Source organism: Solea senegalensis, unplaced genomic scaffold, assembly GCF_019176455.1.
Source record: "Solea senegalensis isolate Sse05_10M unplaced genomic scaffold, IFAPA_SoseM_1 scf7180000013113, whole genome shotgun sequence".
Lineage (NCBI taxonomy): Eukaryota > Metazoa > Chordata > Actinopteri > Pleuronectiformes > Soleidae > Solea > Solea senegalensis.
In genome coordinates this window covers 165,040-190,259 of record NW_025320758.1, presented here as the reverse complement: position 1 = coordinate 190,259, position 25,220 = coordinate 165,040, and the positions used below count along the sequence as shown (strand labels likewise).

At 39.5% G+C, this 25,220-nt stretch overlaps 3 protein-coding genes across 4 annotated transcripts; 2 read left to right on the top strand and 1 right to left on the bottom strand.

Annotated features, from left to right (window-relative positions):
- Window positions 1–1,708: 1,708 nt before the first annotated feature.
- Window positions 1,709–4,355, bottom strand: fam221a (family with sequence similarity 221 member A). The gene is made up of 6 exons (XM_044015257.1): window positions 4,237–4,355; window positions 3,846–4,019; window positions 3,342–3,532; window positions 3,168–3,241; window positions 2,952–3,084; window positions 1,709–1,941 (listed from the first exon to the last, which is right to left on the bottom strand). The coding sequence occupies exons 1-6, from the start codon at window positions 4,299–4,301 to the stop codon at window positions 1,910–1,912; spliced, it is 669 nt and encodes a 222-aa protein (XP_043871192.1). The 5' UTR covers window positions 4,302–4,355; the 3' UTR covers window positions 1,709–1,909.
- Window positions 4,356–5,690: 1,335 nt separating this feature from the next.
- Window positions 5,691–11,714, top strand: ccdc126 (coiled-coil domain containing 126). Its single transcript, XM_044015259.1, has 3 exons — window positions 5,691–6,030; window positions 8,593–9,224; window positions 9,661–11,714. Exons 2-3 carry the CDS (start codon window positions 8,993–8,995, stop codon window positions 9,867–9,869), a joined length of 441 nt encoding a protein of 146 aa, XP_043871194.1. The 5' UTR covers window positions 5,691–6,030; window positions 8,593–8,992; the 3' UTR covers window positions 9,870–11,714.
- Window positions 11,715–12,822: 1,108 nt separating this feature from the next.
- tra2a (transformer 2 alpha homolog) lies at window positions 12,823–19,682 on the top strand. 2 transcript variants are annotated; one of them, XM_044015241.1, is made up of 9 exons: window positions 12,823–12,995; window positions 15,143–15,276; window positions 15,427–15,592; window positions 16,600–16,653; window positions 17,858–18,046; window positions 18,478–18,593; window positions 18,794–18,943; window positions 19,034–19,104; window positions 19,259–19,682. In XM_044015241.1, exons 1-9 carry the CDS (start codon window positions 12,960–12,962, stop codon window positions 19,267–19,269), a joined length of 927 nt encoding a protein of 308 aa, XP_043871176.1. In that variant the 5' UTR covers window positions 12,823–12,959; the 3' UTR covers window positions 19,270–19,682. The 2 variants fall into 2 exon arrangements, with proteins under 2 accessions (XP_043871176.1, XP_043871177.1); XM_044015242.1 differs by having other exon boundaries at window positions 12,932–12,995; window positions 14,460–15,276.
- Window positions 19,683–25,220: the final 5,538 nt, after the last annotated feature.

Genomic DNA, 25,220 nt, shown 5'->3' with positions numbered 1-25,220 from the left:
ACTGTGTCATTCTAGTGTTACTACCTCATCTGACTTCCTGCTGGTTCTCTGGCAGTAAATCGTTCCATGAAAACTGTTTCTTTCTGACAGAACTGTCAGAAAAGTGTTCACACTGAGCGCTTTGAGGGCAAACTTCTCTGCACTGCTAGGTAACTCACAGGCTTATGGGTAACTCTGATTATTCTGCACTTTACAAACACAAATTAACACTAACTTCCTGACTTACTGTCAAACCAACATGGCTTAATGTGTGTTTATGGTATGTGTTTATGGCTCTCGCCACTATTGAAATATCCCACACATGAGCACATTGTTCATGCTTACGTATTAAAAACAGAACGAGCCTTGTTTAATTTGAGTTTTGATGTCCATGCACAGCAACATTACAATGCATAAATGACAATATACACTATGTATTTCTAAAAACATGGATTCATTGTATTTTAACCACATCTCTGTTATTCTATATCTGACCAGACAAGAGTAGTGTGGTGGTCATCAAAACTAGAAAATCAATATATAAATTCAGATCATTAGGAAGGAACTGAAGTCCACGACGGCCACACAGTTGCTTTCAGTCTCTCTGTGCTTCATTACTGTTTTGATATACTATGTCAAACGATGTTGTCCCTCTCACTAGAATCCGAATTACAATTTTAAGTGATTTATCAGAGCCTGTCAGTCTGTTGTGTCTCTGTGAGTTATTACCACCTCTTTCACTACCTGTGGGGAAATCAGCGTGTTCTTCTTATTCAGTCAGCGTGTTCATACCATAACTGTCACTGGGGTAATTAACTGTTTCCTTGCACAGTAATTGGCAATTTAAACTGGGCCCAATTCCTGATTTATGGTATTGGGTCTGTCAGTCATGCAGGGTGTGGATGGTTTCCATGGGGATAAAGGAAGTGCAGTAATCATTTTCTTTAACCAATGGCCAAAGCAAATTACCTGTAGTCCCCTAAACAGAGAGGGTTGCTATGGCAAAGCAATTACCCAAAATTGTAATTGTGCCAGAATAACCTATTAAATTAATTAGGTTTTTGCTCTTTCATTCACTCACCCACTCTAACCCTCCGTGAGAAAAATGTCCATGAGTAAGCAATCGAATCAAGAGGGTTTTTTTAAAGGATGCTTGACTCTAGTAGTCAGCAACGCTAATCTGATTTGCGAATGGTGATTGGTCTAAAGCGTGTACACGACTGTGAATTTGTGTGCACATACTTTATTTATCTCTGGGGGGGGCAACCTGGTATACTGTGGTCATCGTCGATGCACGGCAAATCTGAAGTGTCAGCTTTCAGAGGGGACACAGGTGCGTCCATGCTGTGCCACAAACCCTAGCCCTATTTTCTTTCCCTGATGACCACCTGTTCAGCTCACAGTAACACACACACACACACACACACACACACACTGATCCAGTCTGACTTGACATCCACACAGTGGGAACATTTGAGTGGGTGTGTGTCCTCCTTCGGATCCCTGTTCAACGTGTTCCTCACCACAGGACTCAGGAAAGTGGGCCACCAATGGAGAAACCCAAGCCTCCATTCACCGCATGGAGGGCTGTGGTGGGTTTCAGAGGATCTCAATGCCAAAAAAAAAAAAAAAAAAATGGTGCTCATCTCTGAGCCCATAGCTCTGTTGGTTTTGATGTTATTTCGGTGACATGTGGCGTGGGTGGATGAGAAAACATCAATCACACAAACAGATGTGTAAAATGACCATTTTATGGAACGTGCATTGAGAGATTAATAGCATTTTTAATACAGTATTTGTACGTACGGGAGATGTTTAGGTTTAATCTCAATGTTTTTTACAGCTCATATGTAGAAATCAAACATTTGAAATGTGGCTTACTACCGAACCTATGTGTCACGTAGATTATGGTTGGTTAATCTCAGTTGCGTCACTGTTGGCTGCCACCTTCTGTGCCTTGATCTGAAAAACATAGAGCAGAGCACACAATAGGTTTTTAACATCTATCATAATATGTACAGCCGTTGACATGCTCTTGCTCTCCTAAAGGACAGTTGAGACTGGTAGTTTATTATATGGAATGTAAATTAATTTTTCTGATCATATACACTCCTAATTTCAAAACAAAAAAAACAAAAACTGGTTGCATACAGGCCTCTGTATCTGTGTTTTGTTTAGGATAGTTTGCATGTTTGTTTGTGTGTGTGTGTGTGTGTGTGAAACAGCAAATGCTTTTGCTAAATTGCTAAATGATCAGTGAAGAGCTCATTAACCTATACATAATTAAGTGCACAAAATTGGCTAAAACACAATAATTCGTGTCGCATATTCAGTCATTAAGTCAATTTCCGTGATTTTCAGGAGAGACGGAAAGTACTTTTCAAAAATGAAGGAGGCCACTATTGGCGTGAGACCATTTCTATTGGATTGTGGACATTTTTTCATACTGTGTTTTGAAAATAATCTTAATACACTTCTAAACAACATGACAGATGTCAGTGCTGCAGCTGCACTGCTCTCTGCTGCCCTCATATGACTGTTGATGGAACTGCCTTCAGCTATGAATTTTAAAATGAAATGGACACCTTGAATTGTCAACAAATCACATTGTTCCATGTGATTTTATGTGCATGGAAAATCCCGGACATGCTCCGCTCTCATAGTAAAGGGATAGTTCAGGTTTACTGAGATACTGACTGACTTTGCAGACTTTGCAGAACCAGCCTGAGACCAAGACACTTGCTCTTACTGATAACATGGCTGCCAGGAGGGCGAAAGTCAGTTTAAATGTGTTATTTTGTGTCTTCGGTGTTGGAAATCCTTTGTGACACAAGTATATCACACGAGGCGGCAGCAGACCAGCAGCAGCTGGAAATGCTGATTTTCTCAATGGTCCAGTGGAGTGAGCGGTTTACGAATCTATTAATCTATAGCTTCTTTTTCCACATGTACTGTATATTGTGCTGTCGTACCTGAGCAACCGGCCTCTCGTGCGAGGTAGCCATCCATTAGGGAAGTGAATCCCGTCAGCCCCCCCATGGCAGCATACGGGACGTCCCTGCCTACTGGCTGTCCCCGAGCCTCTCTCTCAGACTTTGTCTCAACCTACAAAAGGCATCATGTGATATGGATTTAAAATGATGGGTAAATTGCAAAAACTATTGTAAAGTTTTTGATAGTGGACTCACCAGGGTTCGGTGAGCATAGGATGGTTGACTACACCCACAGGTGAAGGGGCTCTGGAACCCAGAACAGGAATGGCCTGAAAAATGAATAAACATGTTATTAAGAAATGGGACTTTTCAACTAAACAGTTCATTTTGTGTTTGGTGTGTATCCAAATGCAAATGTTTCAGACTCACACTTCCTGCACAGATGTCCAGCGGTTACACTGTGGTCCTCCGGTAAGTGTTTACACCTGCAGCGGACATGTTTTGGTCCATTTCGAGGAACATACTCATAGGTAGGACAGCGGCATCCCCTCACCTGGCACTGTAGAGTCAGGGGCCTCTCAGAGGGAATCACCTCAAAATCTGTCTTGTGTTGTTTATACCTGGATGAGATTATATCACTTACAAATGTAATTATGTTCCTAATGATAGAGAAGGAAGTCTGAGTTAAAGGACCAGTGTGTGAGAAATAAGGCACAAGCTTTTTACATTACATTACATATCATTTAGCATGTTTATGCTCCGAAACATGGTGGCATGTAGAGATAAAAAGTTTATTATATGATTACAAAAACCAAACTCTGTGATTATACGCTAATACCAGCATATTTATGGGAGGTAAATTCGATGTCTGCCAAGAAACTCTCCTTAATGTTACACACTGGACCTTCGGTGTATTGCGATATAATGAACTACCTATGTGTGCAGAAGCACGGAGTCTCGGGACCAACGAGTTTGCAGTCGATGCCTCCTGGCACCCCAAAGCTCACATACAGCCTGTTTTTCATGCGTCGAGGGACCACCGTTCTCTTGTACTCCTCATATTGTGCTTGAGTGAACAAGACACCTCCATCATCATCACCCACAATCCTTGGAGAGACGAGAACATTTGTGTTGAAAAGACAATTTACTGACACAATGGGCCGAACAGCCTCCGGCAAAAATTGCATAATGTTATTACAGCATATTATTGTTTTCATAGTCTCAGGTGGCATCAGCTTGGCTTGCTCCAAACTGAATATGGATAAAAACTCTATAGTGTAAAAGTTTTAAAAGCAAGTATCTACTGTCTGACACTGAGACCAACCTTTTGTACTCGCAGTATTCGTCTATGGCTTTTAGAGCTGAATCATCAACGCTTTGTCTTTCCATTGTCAGTTATCCACAACTGACAGCGGTGAGCTTTTTGTCAAGTTCCTGTTTACACCTCCAGTAAAGGTTGCTATGGCAATAGATGTAGACCACACTCTAATGGTCACAAAGTGAACTGCAAGAAAAGAAACAAAGCAGCATATACTAAACCTTTATAGCTTAGTAGTGTAGGATTATTATTACTCATTATGTGTATAGAAAATGACATTGTTTTAGGCTTGCCTTCATGTTAAATTGTCCTTTTATCTTTTTGCCTGCGTCTCATTGACTCACTTTTATTTAATATTTATTTGTATTCTTTTTTTAATCTTTCATTTATCATTTACCATTTATTTACAGTATTTTATCGTATTATAGTATTTGTCTTATGTGCTTATATGCTTTTAAGGTTTATTGACTTTAACCTTTGATTTTATTTGATAGCTATGATAGATATATAGATATATAGATAGATAGATATATTTTTGAAAAAGTGGCAGTAATTTTAACCCAAAGAAGAAGAAGAAGAAAAGTATGAAGCGATCATGTACTCGCAACGGGTGTGTGCTACGTTCCTGAATAAACAGTAAAGTGATACCAGAGACTTGTTATTCCTTACTTTGTGCAACCAAGTTACCACAAATGTCTTCTGATGTGTACTGTAGTGATTAGCCTCCACCCATGTCGGCTGTGTCCTCTCCCTGCCTACTGCCTCCTACCAGGATGCCACATGGGTATGTACAGAACATACAAATGTTTGTGTAAAGGAATAGAATTACTTGACCATTGACCTCAAAATGTGTTCCTCTTGTCCGTTATGTTTTGGTTTTCTTTGGCTACTTGGCCTGGTACCACTGTAAAAAGTACAACATTGTAGGAAAATAAAATAAAAAAAAAGTCCAGTCCTCTCAGTCCAAAGACAAAAGAATGACCCTTCAGTGTGATAAAAAAAAATACTGCATCAGTTTGTGTACTAGTTAGTTTTGAAGTAAATTCACATGTACTGTAAGTCTACATACTCAAATATTGTGGTGTTTGTTTCTCTTTCCCACTTTATTTTTCTTCTTCTCCCTTCTTTCCTTTCTCCTCTTAATTTAACAGACTATCCCCAGCATTGGCGCAAGATGAAAGGAGTCGGGCTTGTGACCAAAAGGCAGGGATGCCCCCTGAGCAAGGCATCCAATTCCCCATACCCAGATGCACACATGCACTAAGTGCAAAAACAAAATCCCTGACAGAATATACAGAGAAGATCCAACAAAGGAAACCATATAACAAACATCAGCCAGAGTAGTAATATATTCGAAAACAGCCAAATAAAAAAACAAACAGGCCGCTAACAAAAAGCATCAAAACTGGGGTGAACTCATGAGTGGTAGGACTACATATCCCACAATGCCACAGTGACAACGCACGCAGTAGACGTTCGTGGAAACCATGACAGTCTGAACAGATGTATGCATGGCATTCTAGCTGCTGACTTTCTCCTGCTGCTGTGGTCCCGTGGATTATGTACGTGGAGGGCCGGTGCGGGGAGAGGTGGAGCAGCCGCGTGAACATGGAGCACGGCAACTGACTTCATCTTTTGTGCTTCAGTGGAGGCAGCCGCGCTGTTACTCCCAGCGACCGCTACAACAGCCCAACAACAGGCGTCATTCAGTGTCAGCCAGAGGAAGCAGCCGGAGCTCAGTCTCACACAACATACCGTGCTACCGCCACAGGAGAGCTTCAGTTACCAACACCCTCCCTGGTAAATGGCCTGCTCTTTTTGTCTATTTTTGTCCCGTTCGATGGGAATTGTTGCATGTGTGGAGGAGTTGCTGCCTTTTGGCTTCCCGGTTTTGAGTGTGGCCGAGCTAGCATGTGTAGCTAACATGTCAGTGGAGTTAAAAAACAGTTAGAGTTGAGCTCGAGCAGGTGCCGGCACTGTCATGTTTTCCCTTACATCACCTGTAAAGTGAAAACACGTGTACAGTGGGTTCATGTTATCTCAGAGACCCGACACATGCTGTCAAATCTCTTCCAAAAAGTTTATTTGACAAGTCTTCCATTACCTAGTTGCCATGTTAAATTGTGCATTAGTTTTAATTAAAATGTAGAAGTGCAATACAGTGCAAACACAAAATGCAAACAGTCCAACCCAGTGTATTGTTATACAATTGTGTTCAAGTTTTTAGGAGATTTTGTGTATGATTTTGGTATTAAACAGTGACATTTTATCGTTTTGATGAGGGCTAGAAGATGCATCGTCCTTATCTAGTAGTGTTGGTTGGTTTCATATTCGTGTGTCTTTATGTGTCTCCTACAGCTGGGGTAACAATATCAGCAAATATTGGCTTTCAAATGTATTATACGATACTGGCAAACACACCAAGATCTGCAGATTTAACTAATGACTACAACAGTAGGTTATATCCCTCCTTGAATTCTATGCTGGCACCCTCTACAACTATTTTTGTAACGTTTATTTATTTTTCTTGATGAATAAAATGTATGTCTACATCTGCTGTGACATGAGTAGGCACAATTTTGATATTAATTTCACTACAGAAGAGACTAAATGACCTAACAGGGAAAAACATATCTGTAATCAGCCCAAGCACGCCTGATATATCAGAATATCAAATATCAGCAAAAAGTCCAATATCATGTCTCCCTAAAGCCAACGAAACGTATTAAACTATTGCGAGAGTGACAGTTTAAAGGGGAAACAAACATCGCCATCATTGTTTTGATATTCCCACTCCCTGTTGTCTCCATCTAACTTATGACGCCATTTCCTGTGTCCCACCCACTCTTTTTCGTTGGCTGTTGGCAACATGTGTTTGCAGTTGGGTCGGTAATCGGTACACACGACGCGATTGGGTCCCGAATTGGCTCAAAAAAGTTGTGTTTTATTGACTGCAACTTAGGTCTGATTGGGTTTGTTACCCTCGCACGTTAACAGATTTCTATGCCAACTCGCCATGCCGACCAACTAGGGCTGACTGGTGCAGAGTCATGAGATATGATAAAACCTAACAGTTTAATTTGTGATTATATCAAAAGACTCTGCTCTGCAGATGATCTTATCGGCTCCCATCATGTGTCTACTCTTGTTGCAGTAAATATTTAACCTCCAAACCTTATTTATTGACTGAGTGCCTTATCGCTGTCACTAACCCCTTAAGCACACATCAAAGCAGTCTTCTTCTCATTCACTGACTTAATATGTTGTTGCCTAAACTGTGTGTCTTTCCACAGAGAGGAATACCACAAGTTAACTGTTGACTGGCATTTGCGATGCACAGCAAATCATTCAACAAATCATTCATTGGCTGACAGCGTTATTGCTTTATCTTATATTATGGCATCTTACACAGTGAGACTAGATCTCCAGCCTAAAGTGTTATCTGTGCAGGATTGTGGATGAGGCTGTGTATTATATATTGTCTGCAGAGTTATGTCTGTGATCCCACTTCTCTCGTGTCATTTTGTTTTATTTTTCCTGGACACAACCATTAGTCAGCTGCCTATTTAGACTAAAAGCTTAAAGATGCACCACCAGTGATTGAGCTGTGTACCTAGCCGACAGTGTTTTCAAATGTTCAATTTTGCTACCTGACCTGTTTGAGGCGCCTTGTAGCAAATTCCCAGGTCAATTTAGGGTTGTGTGCTTTTTTTGTGTGTGTTGACAAGACACACACTGGAAGGCATTGCGAAACATATTCTGTTACCTAGGTCTTTTCATAATTTATTCCCTCGGTCATTGTTGCCTCTCAGACCTCAATAGGAGGTGATACTCCACGCCCAAGAGAGAGTGCAACAGAGTATGAACTTGTTGACAAGTTGAGAAAACTGAGAAATGATCTTCTAATTTTGCCTGCATGGTCACAGTGCACTCTCTGGGTTATTTGTACAACCACAGACCATTGTGAAGGTTTTTTGATAGCTACAAAACTGCAGGAATTAGTTTTAATGTATTCACCCGCTCCTGCCAATAATGGTGATTGCCAGTAGTTCAGTATTTCATTCCACAGCAGGACTCAAAGATGTACATATCTATATTTTTTATATAGTGTGACACTTATTATTGATTTATCACCGAGCCTTATAAAGTGAATAAAGAGACCTGATTGATTTTTAATGGACTGATGTCTTGATGTTGGATTTTTACTTTGTTTTAAAAGTGCTGTATAAAATTATTATTTTTGTCATTTCTTGTAATGTCTGGTTCTTATAATGGTATAACAAATGGACAATAATATGAGTGCTTCTATCTTGTAGCTAATTTTCTCTTTTCTCTTCTCTCTTTGTTTAATTTTCAACACAGTCAACCATGTCTGCAAAGGCCCTGCCTGGACACCCAGTCTACATTTGTGACTTGGAGTTAGACGTCTTGAAACCAAAGCACCTTTCCAAAAACCCCTGACTCTTGGTGTCTGAGGGCGTCAACTTCTTTCTGTTTCCACTTCCTGGCATCTGCTGCTGTTCAGCATTACCCCGCCTCTTGGCACTTGCAGGATGTTCTTGTGGTTCGAGAGACGTCTTTGACTGTATGTGGATCCGGCACAGTTGCAAGTTGAATCCTTACTTGCTCATGGAACGTGTTCCAGTGGACTTTAATCTCTGACCTGAAGAAAATCAGACTGCTGCAAAAGACAAACAGTCACAGTCTTCATCAAGAGACAGGAGCTTTAGACCAGGCCTCTCCATCTCCCCTCCCCTGTACCATGCTGGGGGCACTCCTGCGGAGGAACATGTCCCAGAAGCTGGGCGTGCTGCTGCTGATATTTGGACTGGTATGGGGTTTCATGCTGTTGCGATACACCGTGCAGCAGCCACGACATCAGAGCAGTGCTGAGCTTCGCGAGCAGATCCTGGAGCTCAGTCGGCGATATGTCAAGGTTCTGACTGAGGAGAACCAGAATGGTGGACCGCAGGGAACCTCCATGGCTGGTTATGGTATGTATTTGAAAATAAGTCAGGTTAGAAATGTAATACATGTATATGGAGGTTACTTACCACTGTCCAGCTCATATAACATAGATAGACAGATAGAAGTGTCCAGCAACGAAGTAGGAGATAGAAGGGTAAAAGCACTGTAAATGACTGTAACTATTAAAATGTAGAGAAATGTATAAAAAATGCCAAAAGATAAAATAAGTACTGATTATATATTGCAAGAGTTGCAAACTTAAAACCTATGTTGTGTTTTTGGAAATTGTAGATGGTTGCAGTGTGTGCAGTGTTATACAACCAGTGCAAATTAATAAATAAATACAATTTAGTTCATTACAAGATGTCTTTTACTCCTGTATTAACATTGTGTGTTTATTTTTCTTTCTTGTCCTTGTTCACACACACACACACACACACACACACACACACACACACCCAGCTGATCTGAAGAGGACTATTGCTGTGTTGCTGGATGACATCCTAACACGACTGGTCAAACTGGAGGGGAAAATTGAACTGGTGGTCAACGCCTCCTCCACTAACACTTCCCAAACAGCGGGGGGGGGCGACCTCGCCGCCAGCCACCCAGGGACATCCCGCCTTCACCCTCATGCCCCGCACAGGCCTCGACAGCATCAAGGAGCATAGTTTTTATAGATGTATAGTGTTTTTGTTTTTAGCTTGTCACACTTTTCAGGCATTTGTCACTGATGCAACGACATCGGACAAATGGAAAGCAATAGAGAGACGTGTGAACATCCTCTTTAGATTTGGTAAGCTTAACAAAAATGTTCAGCCAGCTCAGAGGGAAGCGAGAGGACTTTTCCATGCTCTATCCTATCATATGCTGATATTTATTAATATTATTATTATTTTTACTAAGACTATTCATTTTTATATTTTTATCGCATATTTTATTAGCGTTGTTTTACTCTGAGTCGCGGAGATGGTTAAGTGAGCGCAAAGAGGTATAACACTCGCGGAACTGAGACTGAGTCTCATTTGCTTTTATCACATAAAATGGCTTCACACACTCTACCTACATTGTAAAACCTTTTACAACACTGCTTCAACATATCAAAATGCTGACATTTGCTGAAGTATGCTGACATACTTGATAGTACAGTCACGATTGTGAGGAACATTTCACTTATTTGCTGGTGCAGTTGCTAAAATACTCTATGAAGAAGAGTCTACTTTACTTAAAGCTTCAGCTTGTAGTGATTTTAAGCAAAAACAAAACTGTCTTCACCTGCAAGAGATAATCCAAAGAATGCTGTTTGCACTTCCATTGGAGTCTAGTATGTGTATTTACAGTTGCCGTGAGAATATTCGGGATAATTGCAGAACTTGATGGAACGATGCCTATCTGCCAATGTTAACATGATCGTGTGTGTGTGTGTGTTTTGTCTCAGCTGTTACACAGAGGTGAGACTTGTTGGGCTATGTTCACATTACTAGCCATATTTTTCACATCCCATTTGATTTACATCAAGTTCATTACATGTCAGATTTGACGGTTCACATTCACAAGTACTGACTTTCATGAGCACGTAACTGCCCTTTTTTCCCACTGTTTTTCACCATCAACAGGAAAAAAACACATCATATTTATGCATTGGTCAGAAACAGAACATGTCGCGCTGAATTTGTGGATGGGATTTTGCTCCAGATGATTGATGATTGTTTGGAAATACCAAGCTGCTGATGCTAAAGGCTTAAAAGCACCCTTGACCACTGTCACTCATGTCACATGGCCACATATCAGACGTGACACAAATTTGATTTTAAATTTTTGATCAGATTTTGTGTCCACACAGCCCGGACAAATATCAGACGTGAGTCACTTTATGAGACATTTCAGCCTGGTGATCTGAACGTAGCCTTAAATGCACACGTGAAACAGATTGATTGTATGTTGACTGTGTGGTTTGTTTTTAGCCCTGTAGTGCTCTTAAAATGACTTAATGATGACTTACGGCTTACACATGTTCAGGGTTCATGATGCACTGTGACTCAACAGAGATTTTCTATAAAATGCCAAGCTCATCACTCTTGAGTATATGGATACTTTAGGCTCTGACATATTGATTCTCTTGGCTCTGCTGAGTTTCTAGAGTAAGAAACAGCACCCTATCCCGATGCTCTTCATCATAAGGACTTTCTCTTGCCACAAACGAGAGCAATACTTTCATGAATTATTTGAGAATTGTATTAATTACAGATATATAAGTAATTGAAACTAAAACATGAAGAGAATGTGATTAGAATATAAACTAATAGTAATAGGTTACCATGTACTTTGCTCCATACTTTTGCTGACATATTACAACGTGAATGGTATGTGGAGTCCATGAAGCAGAACTTTATTTTACTGTTGTTTTTAAAACTGGTTTGACTGTGTTTACACTGAGTGATGCCATACTTGTACTTGATGGTGGACCAGTCGGCTGCTGTGAAATAGCTTTACTAATAAATTGAGCTAAAGGAAAATTGTCCTTCCCCCCAAATCACTGTTTATATCACTCTCTAACTTGGTGTCTACAAATGAATTGTGAAAGGAAGAGTATTTGTTGGAGAGGTTCGGGAGAATTTTGCAATGTTGTGCTTCTATTCATCTATTCATGTCACGTTTCGGTGTGTGTGTGTGTGAGTGAGAGAGAGATAATGAAGGGATAAGCTTTTGATATACATACTTAACACAGTTCAACAAGTAAATCATTAATTTTGATATTTTTTTTCTTGGGCGTACATTATGGTCCATAAAAAATATATATTAACTTTTGTGCATTTGTATTGACACTATGCCCTGACTGGTTTCTCTTGTAATTAATTATTCACTTACTTCAACATCATTATACTTTTCCTCAAGGCTTCTAGTTATGTTCTGCTTCTTGACAGTTGTCAACCAAAGTTGCAGATGAGATTTCTTTAAGTGGTGAGTATATACAATTTGATTTGTTGTCACAGAAAAGGCAGCTCATCAGTTTTGTCTGCAACACTATTGTTTTAGAGAGAGGTTAAAGTTGATTAATTGTCAACAAGGGTCAACATCTAAATGTTTCATTTGAATAACAATAGCTTCTTCCATGTGGAAAAGCTTAACTTGTAGCTGTTTCCCCACTTAATCTGAATATACAGTATGTATTACAGTAGGGCACATTTCCGTTCTTAATTGAACATTTTAGATATCCGTTGATGTGTATGAGTTTATCACTGTCATTTGCCGTAGGATAAATATAGTTTTAAATGTATCATGGAGTGATACATTTGATCTACACCCTCATTATGACTAGTCCCAATTCTAGTTTTAGATCATCTTTAATTATCCTCATTTGAAGTTATCTGCATTGTCGTTTTTCAGATTGTCAGAGGGAAGTTGTAGTTATCTGAAACTGGAATTAGAGATATCTACAAATATCCGCAACTGAATTGTGTATAACGACAAACCCCATACACATGAATGGCAAAAGTGACGTCATTTTGCCGGGTAAAACCGAATTACGGATATTTGAAACAGTTTAGGCCTTTCGAAATGACGTCACAGATATCTGTAATGGTAATTCCGGGTTATGCGGGAAAGGGGCGTGGTAAGGAGAGGGGAAATGATGTCATATTCTGCAGCATATACAAACCAGCTCACGCGCCATCTTTTAGCAAACAACCAGCTGAAGTGAAATACACTTTAAAACCCGTCAAGGCAGTTTATTTCTGTCTTGAACGTTGTTATACCGAACAATGAGTGACACTGAGAACGGAAATGGCAGGGCACGGGTAAGTTAGAACACCAAATATGTCCCGTTCTCACGACTCTTTTCTTGTCTTCCGTGTGGCTTCTGTTAACAGTACAGCAGAAATCCCTGCTAGCTGATGTTAATTTGAGCTAATGCTACATTGCTAGCGTAATACCCCACGTTACATGGCAGCTGTTTATGTTTAAGAGGCAGAGAGGTGTTCTGTATTAACCTCTAGCAGATAAAGACACTGAAATGATTCATGTAATAGTTTATCCTTCTGCTAGCACGACTTTTTCCATCAAACCCATTCAGCATTAGCAAGCAAGCTTGAGACTTTTAGCTCGGTATGATCGTGATAAAATGTCAATATGTGGGCTGCACGGTATTAGGAAAACATGCGATATGCGATAACGCAGTTGAAAACTCCCATGGATTGCGATAAATAATCAAAAAGTTAATGTCACTCTGCCGTGGGTTGTCTGTTCATCAAGACACCACACAACGATATTCAACAGAAATGCATTATTTCTACTTAAAAACGTAGGGCTGCAATTTACGATTATTTTCATCATTTTCTCAATTAATCAAGTGCTTGTTTGGTATGTAAAATGTCATAAAATGTTGAAAAATCTTGGTTGTTGTTTGCCAAACTTGGAAATGATTTCTTTATTATATGGACCAAAAAGCAAATAATAATTCACGTTTAAGAAGCTGTAAAATCAGAAAGCTTTTTTTTAATTATTGAGAACAACACTTGTACTGCTGCCATATCGAAAATGATGTTCAAATTATATTGGCCAAAAAAACCCCACAATCTACATTTATCGCACTTCAAGATGTCTTGATGCATGTGTTTATATTTTGAGATATGTTATTGATATCGCACTAACTATACATTTTCAACATATTGTGTAGCCCAACTCTATGTATTTTCAGTTAAATCTGTTGCATTTTAAGACGGCCTCTTATTCATTGATTAGTGGACACCTGGGTTTTTGTATTCCGCAGCATTTAATTATGTAGTAGGGTTGAACAGTTAATTATTTTCAAATCAAAATCACAATTTGAAAAGCATGCAGTTGACAATTGCACAGGCTACAATAATTTCCTCTATAGTTAATTGGTCATGTAAGAATGTATTTAATACATGTTGCTAATGATGTATTTAAGTCCTCATCCTTGTGATATTTCACTGTGCAATATCTGTCAGAAAAAAAAAAATTGATATTCTCATCAAATTGTTCAGCCCTATTATATACATGTAGCCATAAGCCACTCTTTCTTCCCCGCTTTCATGGTCTGAATTAACAATCTGAAACACAGCTAAAACACACAATCTTAAATTTTCTACTTGTGAATTATTTATAGATAACTTACATTGTTGTAACTTGCTAATTTACACACATAAAAAATTACTACTGTACTGCATTTCATATACGATTTTCTTCTCTTTTCTCAAATCTATAACCTTAATTTTATTGAATGTTCTTTTTTCATTAAGGTTATTGATCGTGAAGGATTTGAAGAGTTTTATCCAAGAATGATGAAGAAAAATTTCAAGATAAAAGAAGGCTAATGAAAACATGTACAGAGCAGAACATAGAAGTGCAAAAGGGAGGAAAATGTGACGGAAGAATGGTGTCAGATAGAAGCGCTTGCAGTGTAATGGCTAAAATGAAAACCGGTTTCAATTTGGGTGACGAGAGGAAAAACTGACCTGGAATCAGAAAATGAGAAAACTGAAAAAAGAAGAATGAAGAAGGATAGAAATCCTGAGAGAAAGGAGTAGCGTGTAAAGAATCTGGAAGAATGAATGTGTCTCTAGGTTAAGTAAATACACTGTTTGTGTTACTCATGTTTTTTCTTTACTATTCTCCCTTTCTGTAACATAAACATGCATGTTTTAGTTTTTCCTTGGATTTCTCAGGTTGACATTGAAATAGGCCTTTCATGTGCATTTGTTATATGTAGTTAATATATTGTTGCACTGTATGCTAGACACTACATTTTTGAGGTTGTAAGCTTACTAACCCCTTTCTTCACAGTACATATATTTTAGACAGGTGAACTATATGTGTACAGCATACTCTACCACATCTCACTTTGTGCTTGATTGTGTTTGTGTAAAAGCAAATAAATACATTTGTTCATAAGAACGTTGTTAACATGCTGCTGTGGCGATAGGGGTCACGGTCCCCATCTAAATCAGATCATGGGAGTCCAGCTCGGGTCAAGTCGGAGAGCAGGTCCGGCTCCCCAAGCCCATCCCGGGCATCCAAACGCTCTGAGTCTAGATCCCGCTCTTGGTCAAAGTCTAGGTATGTTGTCTATTATTTTGATATTACCTTGTCACACATACAAACAAATAACCAATAATTGGTTTTCACGTGGTGGTTGTCTGCTTTGAAATTCTTTACTTTCAACTTTCATCTGTCTGTGCATGTCCTCCTCTGCTCCATTCTCTTCAGGTCTCGTTCTCGGCGGCACTCATATCGCCGTTACAGCCGCTCACGCTCTCGGTCCTACTCCCACCGGAGGAAATCCCGTTCTCGTTCCTACAGCCCTGAGTCCCGCCGCAGGAGGAGCCAGAGCAATTCCCCTATGTCAAACCGCCGCCGCCAAACTGGCAGCAGGGTGAGTTAGACAAGTTCTTTACACACCGAAGGCCCCTTTATGTATGCATGCTCACAAATATTTATAATAAGATGTTTAAGATGATGATTCTGACACTCTGAATATGGTCACATTCAGAGATTGGGTTGTAAATCATCCTAGCCTGTAACTAGTGGGAACACAGGCATTTACTGCATTACATACCAACATTACTTCAGAAAATGTTGGGGAATTATTCTATATTTTCTTTTAAGAAAGACATGTCTTTTAAGTGGGGAAACATATTTATGGTTTTGGCAAGGACTGAAACAAACTTGTGGTAGCTGCTGGGGAGATGCAACATCAACCATCTGCACAAACATGGGTCTTGTACATGTGACCAACAAGTATGGGTGGCCACATACACAGGTGTTGCAGAAGTCCGGCACCTGTGTATGTGGGAACACCTCTGGTGCTGATCTAATTTAGTGAGATATGCCGACATGGAGCCATTTGCTCCATTCATTTTGTTGGTTCAGATGTGACCAAAACACTAGGGTTTGAATATTTATTAGAATGATGTGCAAAAAGCAAAAAGAGGCAGCAGATAAGATTTTGTGCTAAAGACAGGCATGACTAGGCCTGCAGCAGCTTACAGGCAGAGGTCAAGTTCTAGGCGCTGAATACCCTGAAGTGTCTTGTAGCCAAAACACAGTACACAGTCGGAGATGAACTGAGAGGAGAAAATGAGTTGATTTACCTTGTCTGTGCTTGAAAAATAGTTGTAATTTTTTTTATCTAAAACCAAAGAACTTGTGCAATGCATGCATCAATGTTTTTGTAATGCACTGTTAAAGAGATGACGGCAATAATGAATTAAGTCAGTCTTTTCTTTTATGTCACATTCAAATGCATTTCTCATTGTAATATTTGTGAGTAGGACTCTTTTCAGATGTTTGTGGTTAATGCTGTGGGAAACCACTTTGACATGACATTTAATAACCCCTTTCATTAACAACCCCCCCTCCCTCCTTTCATTATATCAACAGAGCCATGGCTTCACAAAAGAAGTAAGCAGCCATGGCGGTGATGCTGATGTTAGGGTATGTGGACCTTCTGAAGTATTGAGTAATATTTGTGAGTGAGTCTAAGGTGAGGCCCCCATTTTACAAAGGTGATGGTTGTTACTATACTTTGTATATTCTGAAATTACAAAATGTAGTCATTTGGATTGATATAAAATCTACATTTGATCAATTATGCAACATTGACATTTGGGCAGAGTGTCAACATGTGTGTGTGTGTGTTTTAAAATACATGTTATCATTGTTATGAACATTGATATTTTTGGCATTTATACTTAGTGCATGTGTGTGTTTGTTGTGTCTGTGTTGTTAAAATCACTAGCACTAGCATATAGGGTCATATGATAATATAAGTAGTTTCATTTTTCCTAAAGTTTTCAGAGACAAATACATCTTTAATGTTTTGATGAAACCTCATTTTTGAATAACTTAATTTGGAAACCATGAATCTATACTTTGTCTAGTAAATAAAAGCTGATGCGTTTCACTTATTTATTTTACCAACACATGGTATCAAATAGGACATAGAGAATGCTTAAATAGAGAATCCGTTCATACGCATTTATGAGATACTTGGTTTTACTAGTGTGAGATGAAACCATTTGTTTGTCTCCGTATGTTTGCTCATCTTTCGATCTCTTTCTTTGTTGGGGTGTGTATGGCTATAGTACTAGTTAAGTTCATGCATTTCATTTTCAGTCATATGTTTCATGAATGTTTTCTTGCCACACCATGTTTGACCATAGTTTTGTACAGTAATGTTCATGGCACACTACTAAGAGGTCCACATGATGATGCAAACAGCAATTGCGTGAGATTTCCAAAGCAAGCAGATAAGAGAGATAAAGAGTTTGCACTGTGTACACATGCCCCCTGTGGTATCTTTTGTTTTTTAAGTGGGTTAAGGGGTTATTAAAGCTGTCATATTTAATCTACTGACTCTTGTACTGGTACAACTGTAAATGCTAAGAGGGAAGTTTTAACTCCCAGCTTCTTGCAAATGTATAAATATGGACATTTTTAAATGTTCTTAATGAATTGTTAGATATAGTATTTCCTTAGTGGTTTACTGCGCTGTGCTCCTTTTCTGTTTTCTTCTTCAAGACCTACTGATAAAGTCTATTTTATGTTTTGCTTCCTAAAACAAATACATTTTAATGCTTAACATTAGATGGGTAGATGTGGTAAGCCAGCTCTGACCCTTATTTGTTGACCTTTCCAGGCAAATCCTGACCCCAGCACATGTTTGGGGGTTTTTGGCTTGAGCCTGTACACCACAGAGCGTGACCTGAGGGAGGTGTTTTCGCGTTACGGTCCTCTGGCTGGGGTCAACGTGGTGTACGACCAGCGTACGGGTCGCTCCCGTGGCTTTGCATTTGTATATTTCGAGAGACTGGAAGATTCCAAAGAGGTATGGGAAGTGTTTGCTATCTTCTTATTATGATTAATGAGCTCAACTCCTGATCTCATAGTAATAATTTATTATTTTCATTGGTGTCTGAAATATTTACTGATTTCTTTTTGCCCTTTGGAACTTTTTCTGACTATTGCAGTTACAATGCAATAGCTACTTTCATGTTTGGTTATTACATATAGATATTGTTTGGATTTTCATAGTTTTACATGCAAGTTCAAAGGTCTTACAGGTCTCTCCCCATATTAAAAAAAAGAGGTGTGATTACATGCCAAGGCCACTAGGTGTCTGCCTTGCCACAAATTCCCCCAGCTTGCAGCCGCGCAGCTCATAGCAAGGGTTAGTTACTGAGTGTAATGTTGGTGGGCTTTTGGAAGTTGAGTATTTTTTTTGGAATAGTCTTAAAGCTTCTTCATCTTGTTCCCCAGGCAATGGAGCGAGCCAACGGTATGGAGCTGGACGGCAGGCGCATCAGAGTGGATTATTCCATCACCAAACGTGCTCACACCCCCACACCAGGGATCTACATGGGCCGACCAACTCAGTAAGTTCAACACACGTCCGTTTCCTGTGTGGCATTTCGTTGGCTTCACATAAATGTACATTTGATTACATTGAGGAGTAATGATTTATAATGCAATGCAATGCCCAGACATCAGAATTTCATTTGTGTGTCTATAGTGTGTTTTCCTTAGCACACATTTGTGATTTGATCCTGAAAAGTATGGCCTCTCATTTCAACAGTAATGGAGGCGGTGGTGGCAGCGGCAGCGGCGGCGGTGGTGGTGGCAGCGGCGGTGGGAGCAGCAGCTCAAGCAGGAGGGGAAGAGACTCCTACTATGATCGTGGCTATGACCGTTATGACAGATATGATGAGTATGATTATAGGTACAGGTGAGTGATCATTTTCTGAGTACAGAATTCATGTTTTATTCTTACTTGAGAGTTAAAAGGTATTATTATTATTTTTTTCTTTCTTTGCAGTCGCAGACGCTCGCCATCGCCCTACTACAGTCGATACAGGTCTCGCTCACGGTCTCGTTCCTATAGCCCACGTAAGTGTGAAGAGAACAACCGCAATCTACTGCGTCTTCCTCAGACTGTTGCTAATAAGACTATTTTCAGTATCACTGTATGATACACACAGTATCTTCGTGTTTCACTGGCTCATTCCTGTGCTAATATGAACTTTATATCTTCTTTTCACAGGACGATACTAAGATTCTAAGTCTTGAGCTTCCCTTCAGTACTTGGTGTGTGACACATCAAGGCGTCTGTATCAGCAGAAACTCTTTTAAGTTTGAGATAGTTCTTGTTTACATGCACTAGATGATGTCTTAAGTTTTTAGACGTGTTTGATACATCCACTTTGAATGTGAGCAAAGAACTGTTGGATTCAATCTGAGTTTTCTGTGGCAATGATACATTTTCTTCTTTTTGAGACGTTTGCATTGACCACCGTTAACATTTTCCTATTCTGGTGTGGACAGTTAATGTTATAATTTGCATTAATTACATAAATTTAACAATGTGTGTGTGTATATACAGTGAAGATTGCTTGGTTTAAGTGGAGTTAATTGGTAAGTAGCAGGTAAAATGGGGCTGTAAAAATAAAGGGTTCTTTCATTATGTACTGGTTCTCTGCTCACATTCACTTATTTCTGTTTTTATTAATGGAGTCTTCATTTAAGTTTTTCTATAGTATAATGTTTGCTTCTTTTTTATTGTTTCTTTATATGGAAATACAGACGAATGAAAACAAAGTATTTAAGGCTTTTGTCTGACTTAATGTGCATGAAATTGAAGTTTGTCTGGAAAAGGTGGGAATCAAAGTCGAGTGAAGATAAGAAGTGAGAGTTTCACAAAACAAGACCAGCACTGAGATGTTTCGTGATAAGTTAATGGGAACCACCTTGTGAAACCAAAACTGACTGTAAATGTTAAGTTTCTCCGAGTCAGGCGTCACCAATGAAGACAAGAAAAGAGGGATTTCTTATTTTATTGCGATGCTTCAATTGTATAACATACACAGTTTACACAGCAGACCATTTTGACTCTCGGTCCACATTTACAGAATACAGAAAATACAGAAACTCTTATGTGACTGCAATGTCGCTCACTTCAACATAGAAATTACTAGAACATTTCCTGATTTTAAAGCGATAATTTATACTTTATTACTATACAACAAAACAAGGCAAAGGTTGTTCTTTGTGAGACAATGTTTCCACTCTCCCTGTTTCCCTGCATCAACCTAACCCTGTGCATGAAGAGGGAACCAAAATCTGGGGTTGTCCCCAAAAAAAGGTAAATTAATGGAGGGAAGAGAATCTTCAAGCTGAGTTGCTAATTGAAAAAAAAAAAAAAGATGTGGGGGTCTATTTCAGTAAACCTTGACCTCAATAAGGCGGCACTCATTTGGATGGGGTTCATAATCACTATTGACATGTTGGGCCCTTCGAAGTTTTGCCATCATTCCCTCTGAATTCCAAGATAATTCCTTAGAAGGTTCCTTTGTAGCCACTATTTTTGTAAAGCAAAGTTTTCAAGTGCGAGTCTTTTTCTAGAAATAGGAATTGAAGTTGTGCTCTAGTTCACCTTGAGTTTTTCAAATTGGAACACATTCAGCCTGTATTGCCGAGCCAGACCAAGGCATAAGCAAACGGTTTATTCAGATAGTGTTGAGTTCCAGTTATTTGGTTGAATTTTGGAGTTGGCGATTGGTCATTTAGTGCACATCTGTTCTAAGTTTTAAAAGCCAAAGTCATTAAACTGGCTTACTTGTTTAATTTAAGTTCAGTAAAATCACATCCAGTGCTTCACTTTGAATATGAAAGTGCAAATACAATACTAGGCCACTTTTGTGATTTCACTTCCTTCTAAGGTTAAAAAAAACAAAACAAGAGTGACACTGGTTTGGTGGAAATACCACAACTACAATTAATGCAATTCAGAGTGTTACTTTTGTGTCAGTAACAGTCAAGCACCGACTACGTCAAGGTGGTGGGATCAAATCAAATTCAGCTTAGGGCCTCATAAAGGCTTGGCTATATTGGTTTGTTGTAAAAAAGTAAATTTGTGTTTCTGTTGCCTGATATCAGCAGTTCTCTTTGTACAGAGCAGGTGTACGGAGTGAAGAAAACACTGATAATTCTCCTGATCTTTAGGTGGATGTGAGACTTTGTTGTTAGCGGATGAATTTTCCTGCTCTTCATTGAAATGGCACAATGACACGGGTGTCACGGCAGGGGCTATCTGACCAGTAGGGGACAGAATGGGTATTCTTAGGGCTGATCCCCTGCAGCGATAACTCAACTGAAGAACTTGGGACTCAGATATTCAGACAGACCGATACATGTAAATTATTTTCTGCCTCAGAGGGAGAACAATATCAGGAGTACTTTGAGCTGTTTCCTTAGAGGAAGCCGTCTTTTGTGTCCTACAACACAACCCAATACAATCTAGTCAAGTCAAATCTACATAAGATATACCGCCACCATCTTGTCTCTGTTAACAACTTGTATCATAGTTTTTTACTGCATTACTGGTCAATGATTTATTTTAGGGAGCTGAACACCTGTAACCTGTGGCTTTAATTGTGTGAACACAATTCAAGAGGTCGTACAGGACAAGGTCTGAAGGTTATCAGGCAAAAAGCATGTTCTTGTTTTGTATATGGTGTGCACACAAGATGGCCGGTGGGGGGCTGAATTCTACAACTCCTGTTCTTTCCATCTAAGCAATAATAATAATAATCGTGTGGAGTAAAATAAATGACCGACTGTTCGTTAGTCGATCTCCACGCGTTGATTATCATATTAACAAGTCGGAATTTCCTTGGACACATGTTTTTAATTGTTTTAGTTTGGGCTTACCTGTGATTTACTGATTTTACTGAAGACACCTTTTGGAGGTGGAATTATTTTATGAATTTATATGTGCCCAAATTTGATAATAAATATGTATATTCTGTGCCCTAAATGTGTTTATTTCTTTAAAACTGTGAGCACATTTGTCTCCACTTCATAAAAAAAATTGATCAACCTTAAAACTGTATGTAAAGCTATGAATTAGACACAAGCAGCAACAGAAAAGTTGATTACTTGGTCACAACACTGAGAGGTTGCTATTTATTTTTATTTTTTTAACTCAGGGGTTTCGAAATTAGTCCACAGTCAAATTGACAGATAATAAGATACAGCACTTTTACCTCAAGCAGGTATTAACATGAATTAAATAATTACCAAATGTAAACATATTATATTAATGTAAAATTACAAGTGTGGACACACTGAAATCGTTTTTCAACTTTAAAAAGAAACAAACAGAGACCGAGCTGGTTGCTTTTGAGGTGTTGAGACGAGCATTTTCTCAACACAAGGCCTACAGTGAAACTTATCAATTAAGGTCCTGAGACCAGCGAGTAACATGAGCCAGAGGAGATATTGTCCTACAGCAGAGACAAGGTTATATATGCAGAAACATTGCAATGCAGTGGAACACAAGTCTGCAAACGATCATGTGATCCTGGTGAAAAAGAGCCACTTCCATCACTATATGCTGCGTACATGTGCTTTTAACCATATAAACTGAAATCATGTTTGTTACAAAAATCTGCATTTATCAAAAAGCAAAAGAGTCATTATTTTTTGTCCACTTTCCTTTCATACCCTGCTTTATGTATAGATGAGTTTGTATTAAATGACCAGTTTACTTTGTTAAGCTACGGACGTACTACACGAGTTTGGCTGACGTAAACAGCAAAACAGGTAGTAAATTACTTCTTCTCTTTAAAAAACAACAACAACAGTATTTGCATTTAAATCATCTTTTCTTTCACGGGTGACCTTAACTCACCATACTCATTTCCAGGATTTGACTTTTTGTGGAAAAAGGACAAGGAAATAAGAAAAGCTAGTTTATAAATTGGTATTGTTCTATTAAAAATAACACAGAAATCCACTGGAATGTATGATAATTTAGCCAGCAAGATTAAAGTCGTTATTTACAGTTAAAATGGGAAATGTTTTGAAGAGGCACAAACCGCCATTTTCTGATGAGATGAAGGGTGTCATGTCACAGGAGGTAATATGTGGAGGAGAGGACAAAATGCCTGCATGAAAGCACTTTGAGTGCACGCTAAACAAATGTGTGTATGAACAGAAACTTGCATTATAAGAGCGTCGTGGAAACAAGTTTGCATCAGTTAATGTTTACTGTTAAAGGCTCCAGATTCTCCTCAACATGGCGCGCGCACACACACACACACACACACACCACAGTCCTCCCCTGCCTGCTGTGTCCGAGGCGGTCAGTCGGTGGGTTTCATGGACAACAACTCAAGTGGAAAGAAAACAACTTACACGACAACTTACTTGTTATCCCCTAATAATAAATAAAATAAATGAAAAGCAGTCTCACCGGAGGTTAGAATCCCCTTGAATGGTTGTATGGGTTTTTTGTTAAAAAACAAAAAAAACAAAAGAGGGGAAAAAAAGAGCCTTGCGCTTTGCGGCGTGGATTCTATCATGGAGAGAGGCCAACAGTGCAAAGTTTGGGCTATAAGCTGCGTTTTACTTAAACAATCTGCCTCCCCCTGCTTTTCTCTCTAACCCCCCCTCCCCCCCGCTCTGTCCCTGGCTGTGTTTTAACAGTTGTCGGCTCTTCCTCTGCTCTGGTGTTTAACTGCATAAATCTTCCCCAACATATTGCACACAGTCTGCTCAGAAACTTTATGTCACTTCGCCCCCTATGGAATTTGTCCATAGCGCGCGCGTCCAAAGACTGGTAGGGGGCGGGGCGCGCGGAGACTTTCTGTACATTCCTCAGCAATACATTCACTACTGCTCCTTCCTGCACACACACACACACACGGCCAGAGGCTGCAGCCATGCATCAGCTCATTGAAACCGACAGAGCCAGCCGTGCACTCCTGACATGACTGCTGCCTCTATATACGTCCTATAAGACTCTGTATTCACACATGTGTGAGCGCCTTTTGTTATTCCATTTGCAGCAGGAAATCATTAAAAGTCAACTAAATATGGTTTTGAAAAATTGTAGGAGCCCAAATGTGCCAGAAAGGATTGAATTAATCATTTATATACATAAACATTTATGAATCGAAGTTATTTTTGACACACTGCCTTCAAGGAAATTATAAAACCATTACAAGTTCACATAAAGCGGATTTAAAGACACAAATGTGCTTTTTTTGTATTATTTATTAATCTTGTGTATGTACATTTGTAGTGCATGGATGTAAACGCAGGATCAAACTGGCAGTGGTTGCGAGAGGAGGCGCGGATTTGTTCCCCAGCTCGTGTTTCGTTCCATCTTTACGTCCTGGAACAAAAGCGCAGCACAGAGAACGTGTGTGGAGACGCACAGTTGGCGCGCTGATTCATATAGAATAACGGAACCGAGGAGCCAATGAACGAGCGCGCTGAGGCCGAGCCAGCTGCAGCGGTACGGGTCCGGGCTGCAGCCTTCTGATTGGCTGAGAGTACCCGACCAATCAGAGGCGGCGGTGTGTTTGCTCAGCAGCAAGAGAGGTGAACCCACTTACACACACACACACACTCATGGCCCAGAGTGAGCCAGTGGCTGAAGGGCCCACTAAACCAACACTCCCTCTGTAACCTCTTTACAGGAGCATGCACACACACACACATGTATAAGCCAGTGTGTGTGTGTATGTGTGTAGATATTGCAGGGACACACTGCTATAATTTCACTCTGCACTGCAAGTGCAAGACTGCTGTAATTGTACTTACACATAGAAGACAGACAGACAGACAGACGAAGACATGTAAGGACAAAAGACACAACTAAATATTTATATATCAGTGTTGTAATGTGAAGTACAATTACTTTGTTACCGTACTGAAGTACAAACATTCACATATCTGTAGTACTTTACTTTATTATTTATATTTCTGGCAACTTTTACTTTCACTCCACTACATTTCCTCTAACTATCTTTGTTACTTGTTACTACCAAATAAAATAATAAGAAGAAGAGTCGGTAATGGTCTGTATTTATATAGAGCTTTTCTAGTCTTGATGAACTGCTATACACTATAGTTTTGTCATTCACCCATTCCCACATGGGGTTAAGTGTCTTGCTCAAGGACACATGTAGACTAGCAGGGCCTGGAATTGAACCCAT

Excerpts from the sequence above, each read along its gene's own strand:
- fam221a (XM_044015257.1), bottom strand. The coding sequence starts at position 4,301 with ATGGAAAGACAAAGCGTTGATGATTCAGCTCTAAAAGCCATAGACGAA. Across the intron at positions 3,533-3,845 it reads CCGTGCTTCTGCACACATAG|GTATAAACAACACAAGACAG; the intron begins GTAGTTCATTAT and ends AATCTCATCCAG. Across the intron at positions 3,242-3,341 it reads TGGACATCTGTGCAGGAAGT|GCCATTCCTGTTCTGGGTTC; the intron begins GTGAGTCTGAAA and ends TTCATTTTTCAG.
- ccdc126 (XM_044015259.1), top strand. The coding sequence starts at position 8,993 with ATGCTGGGGGCACTCCTGCGGAGGAACATGTCCCAGAAGCTGGGCGTG. Across the intron at positions 9,225-9,660 it reads AACCTCCATGGCTGGTTATG|CTGATCTGAAGAGGACTATT; the intron begins GTATGTATTTGA and ends ACACACACCCAG.
- tra2a (XM_044015241.1), top strand. The coding sequence starts at position 12,960 with ATGAGTGACACTGAGAACGGAAATGGCAGGGCACGG. Across the intron at positions 15,277-15,426 it reads CGCTCTTGGTCAAAGTCTAG|GTCTCGTTCTCGGCGGCACT; the intron begins GTATGTTGTCTA and ends CATTCTCTTCAG. Across the intron at positions 18,047-18,477 it reads GACTGGAAGATTCCAAAGAG|GCAATGGAGCGAGCCAACGG; the intron begins GTATGGGAAGTG and ends CTTGTTCCCCAG.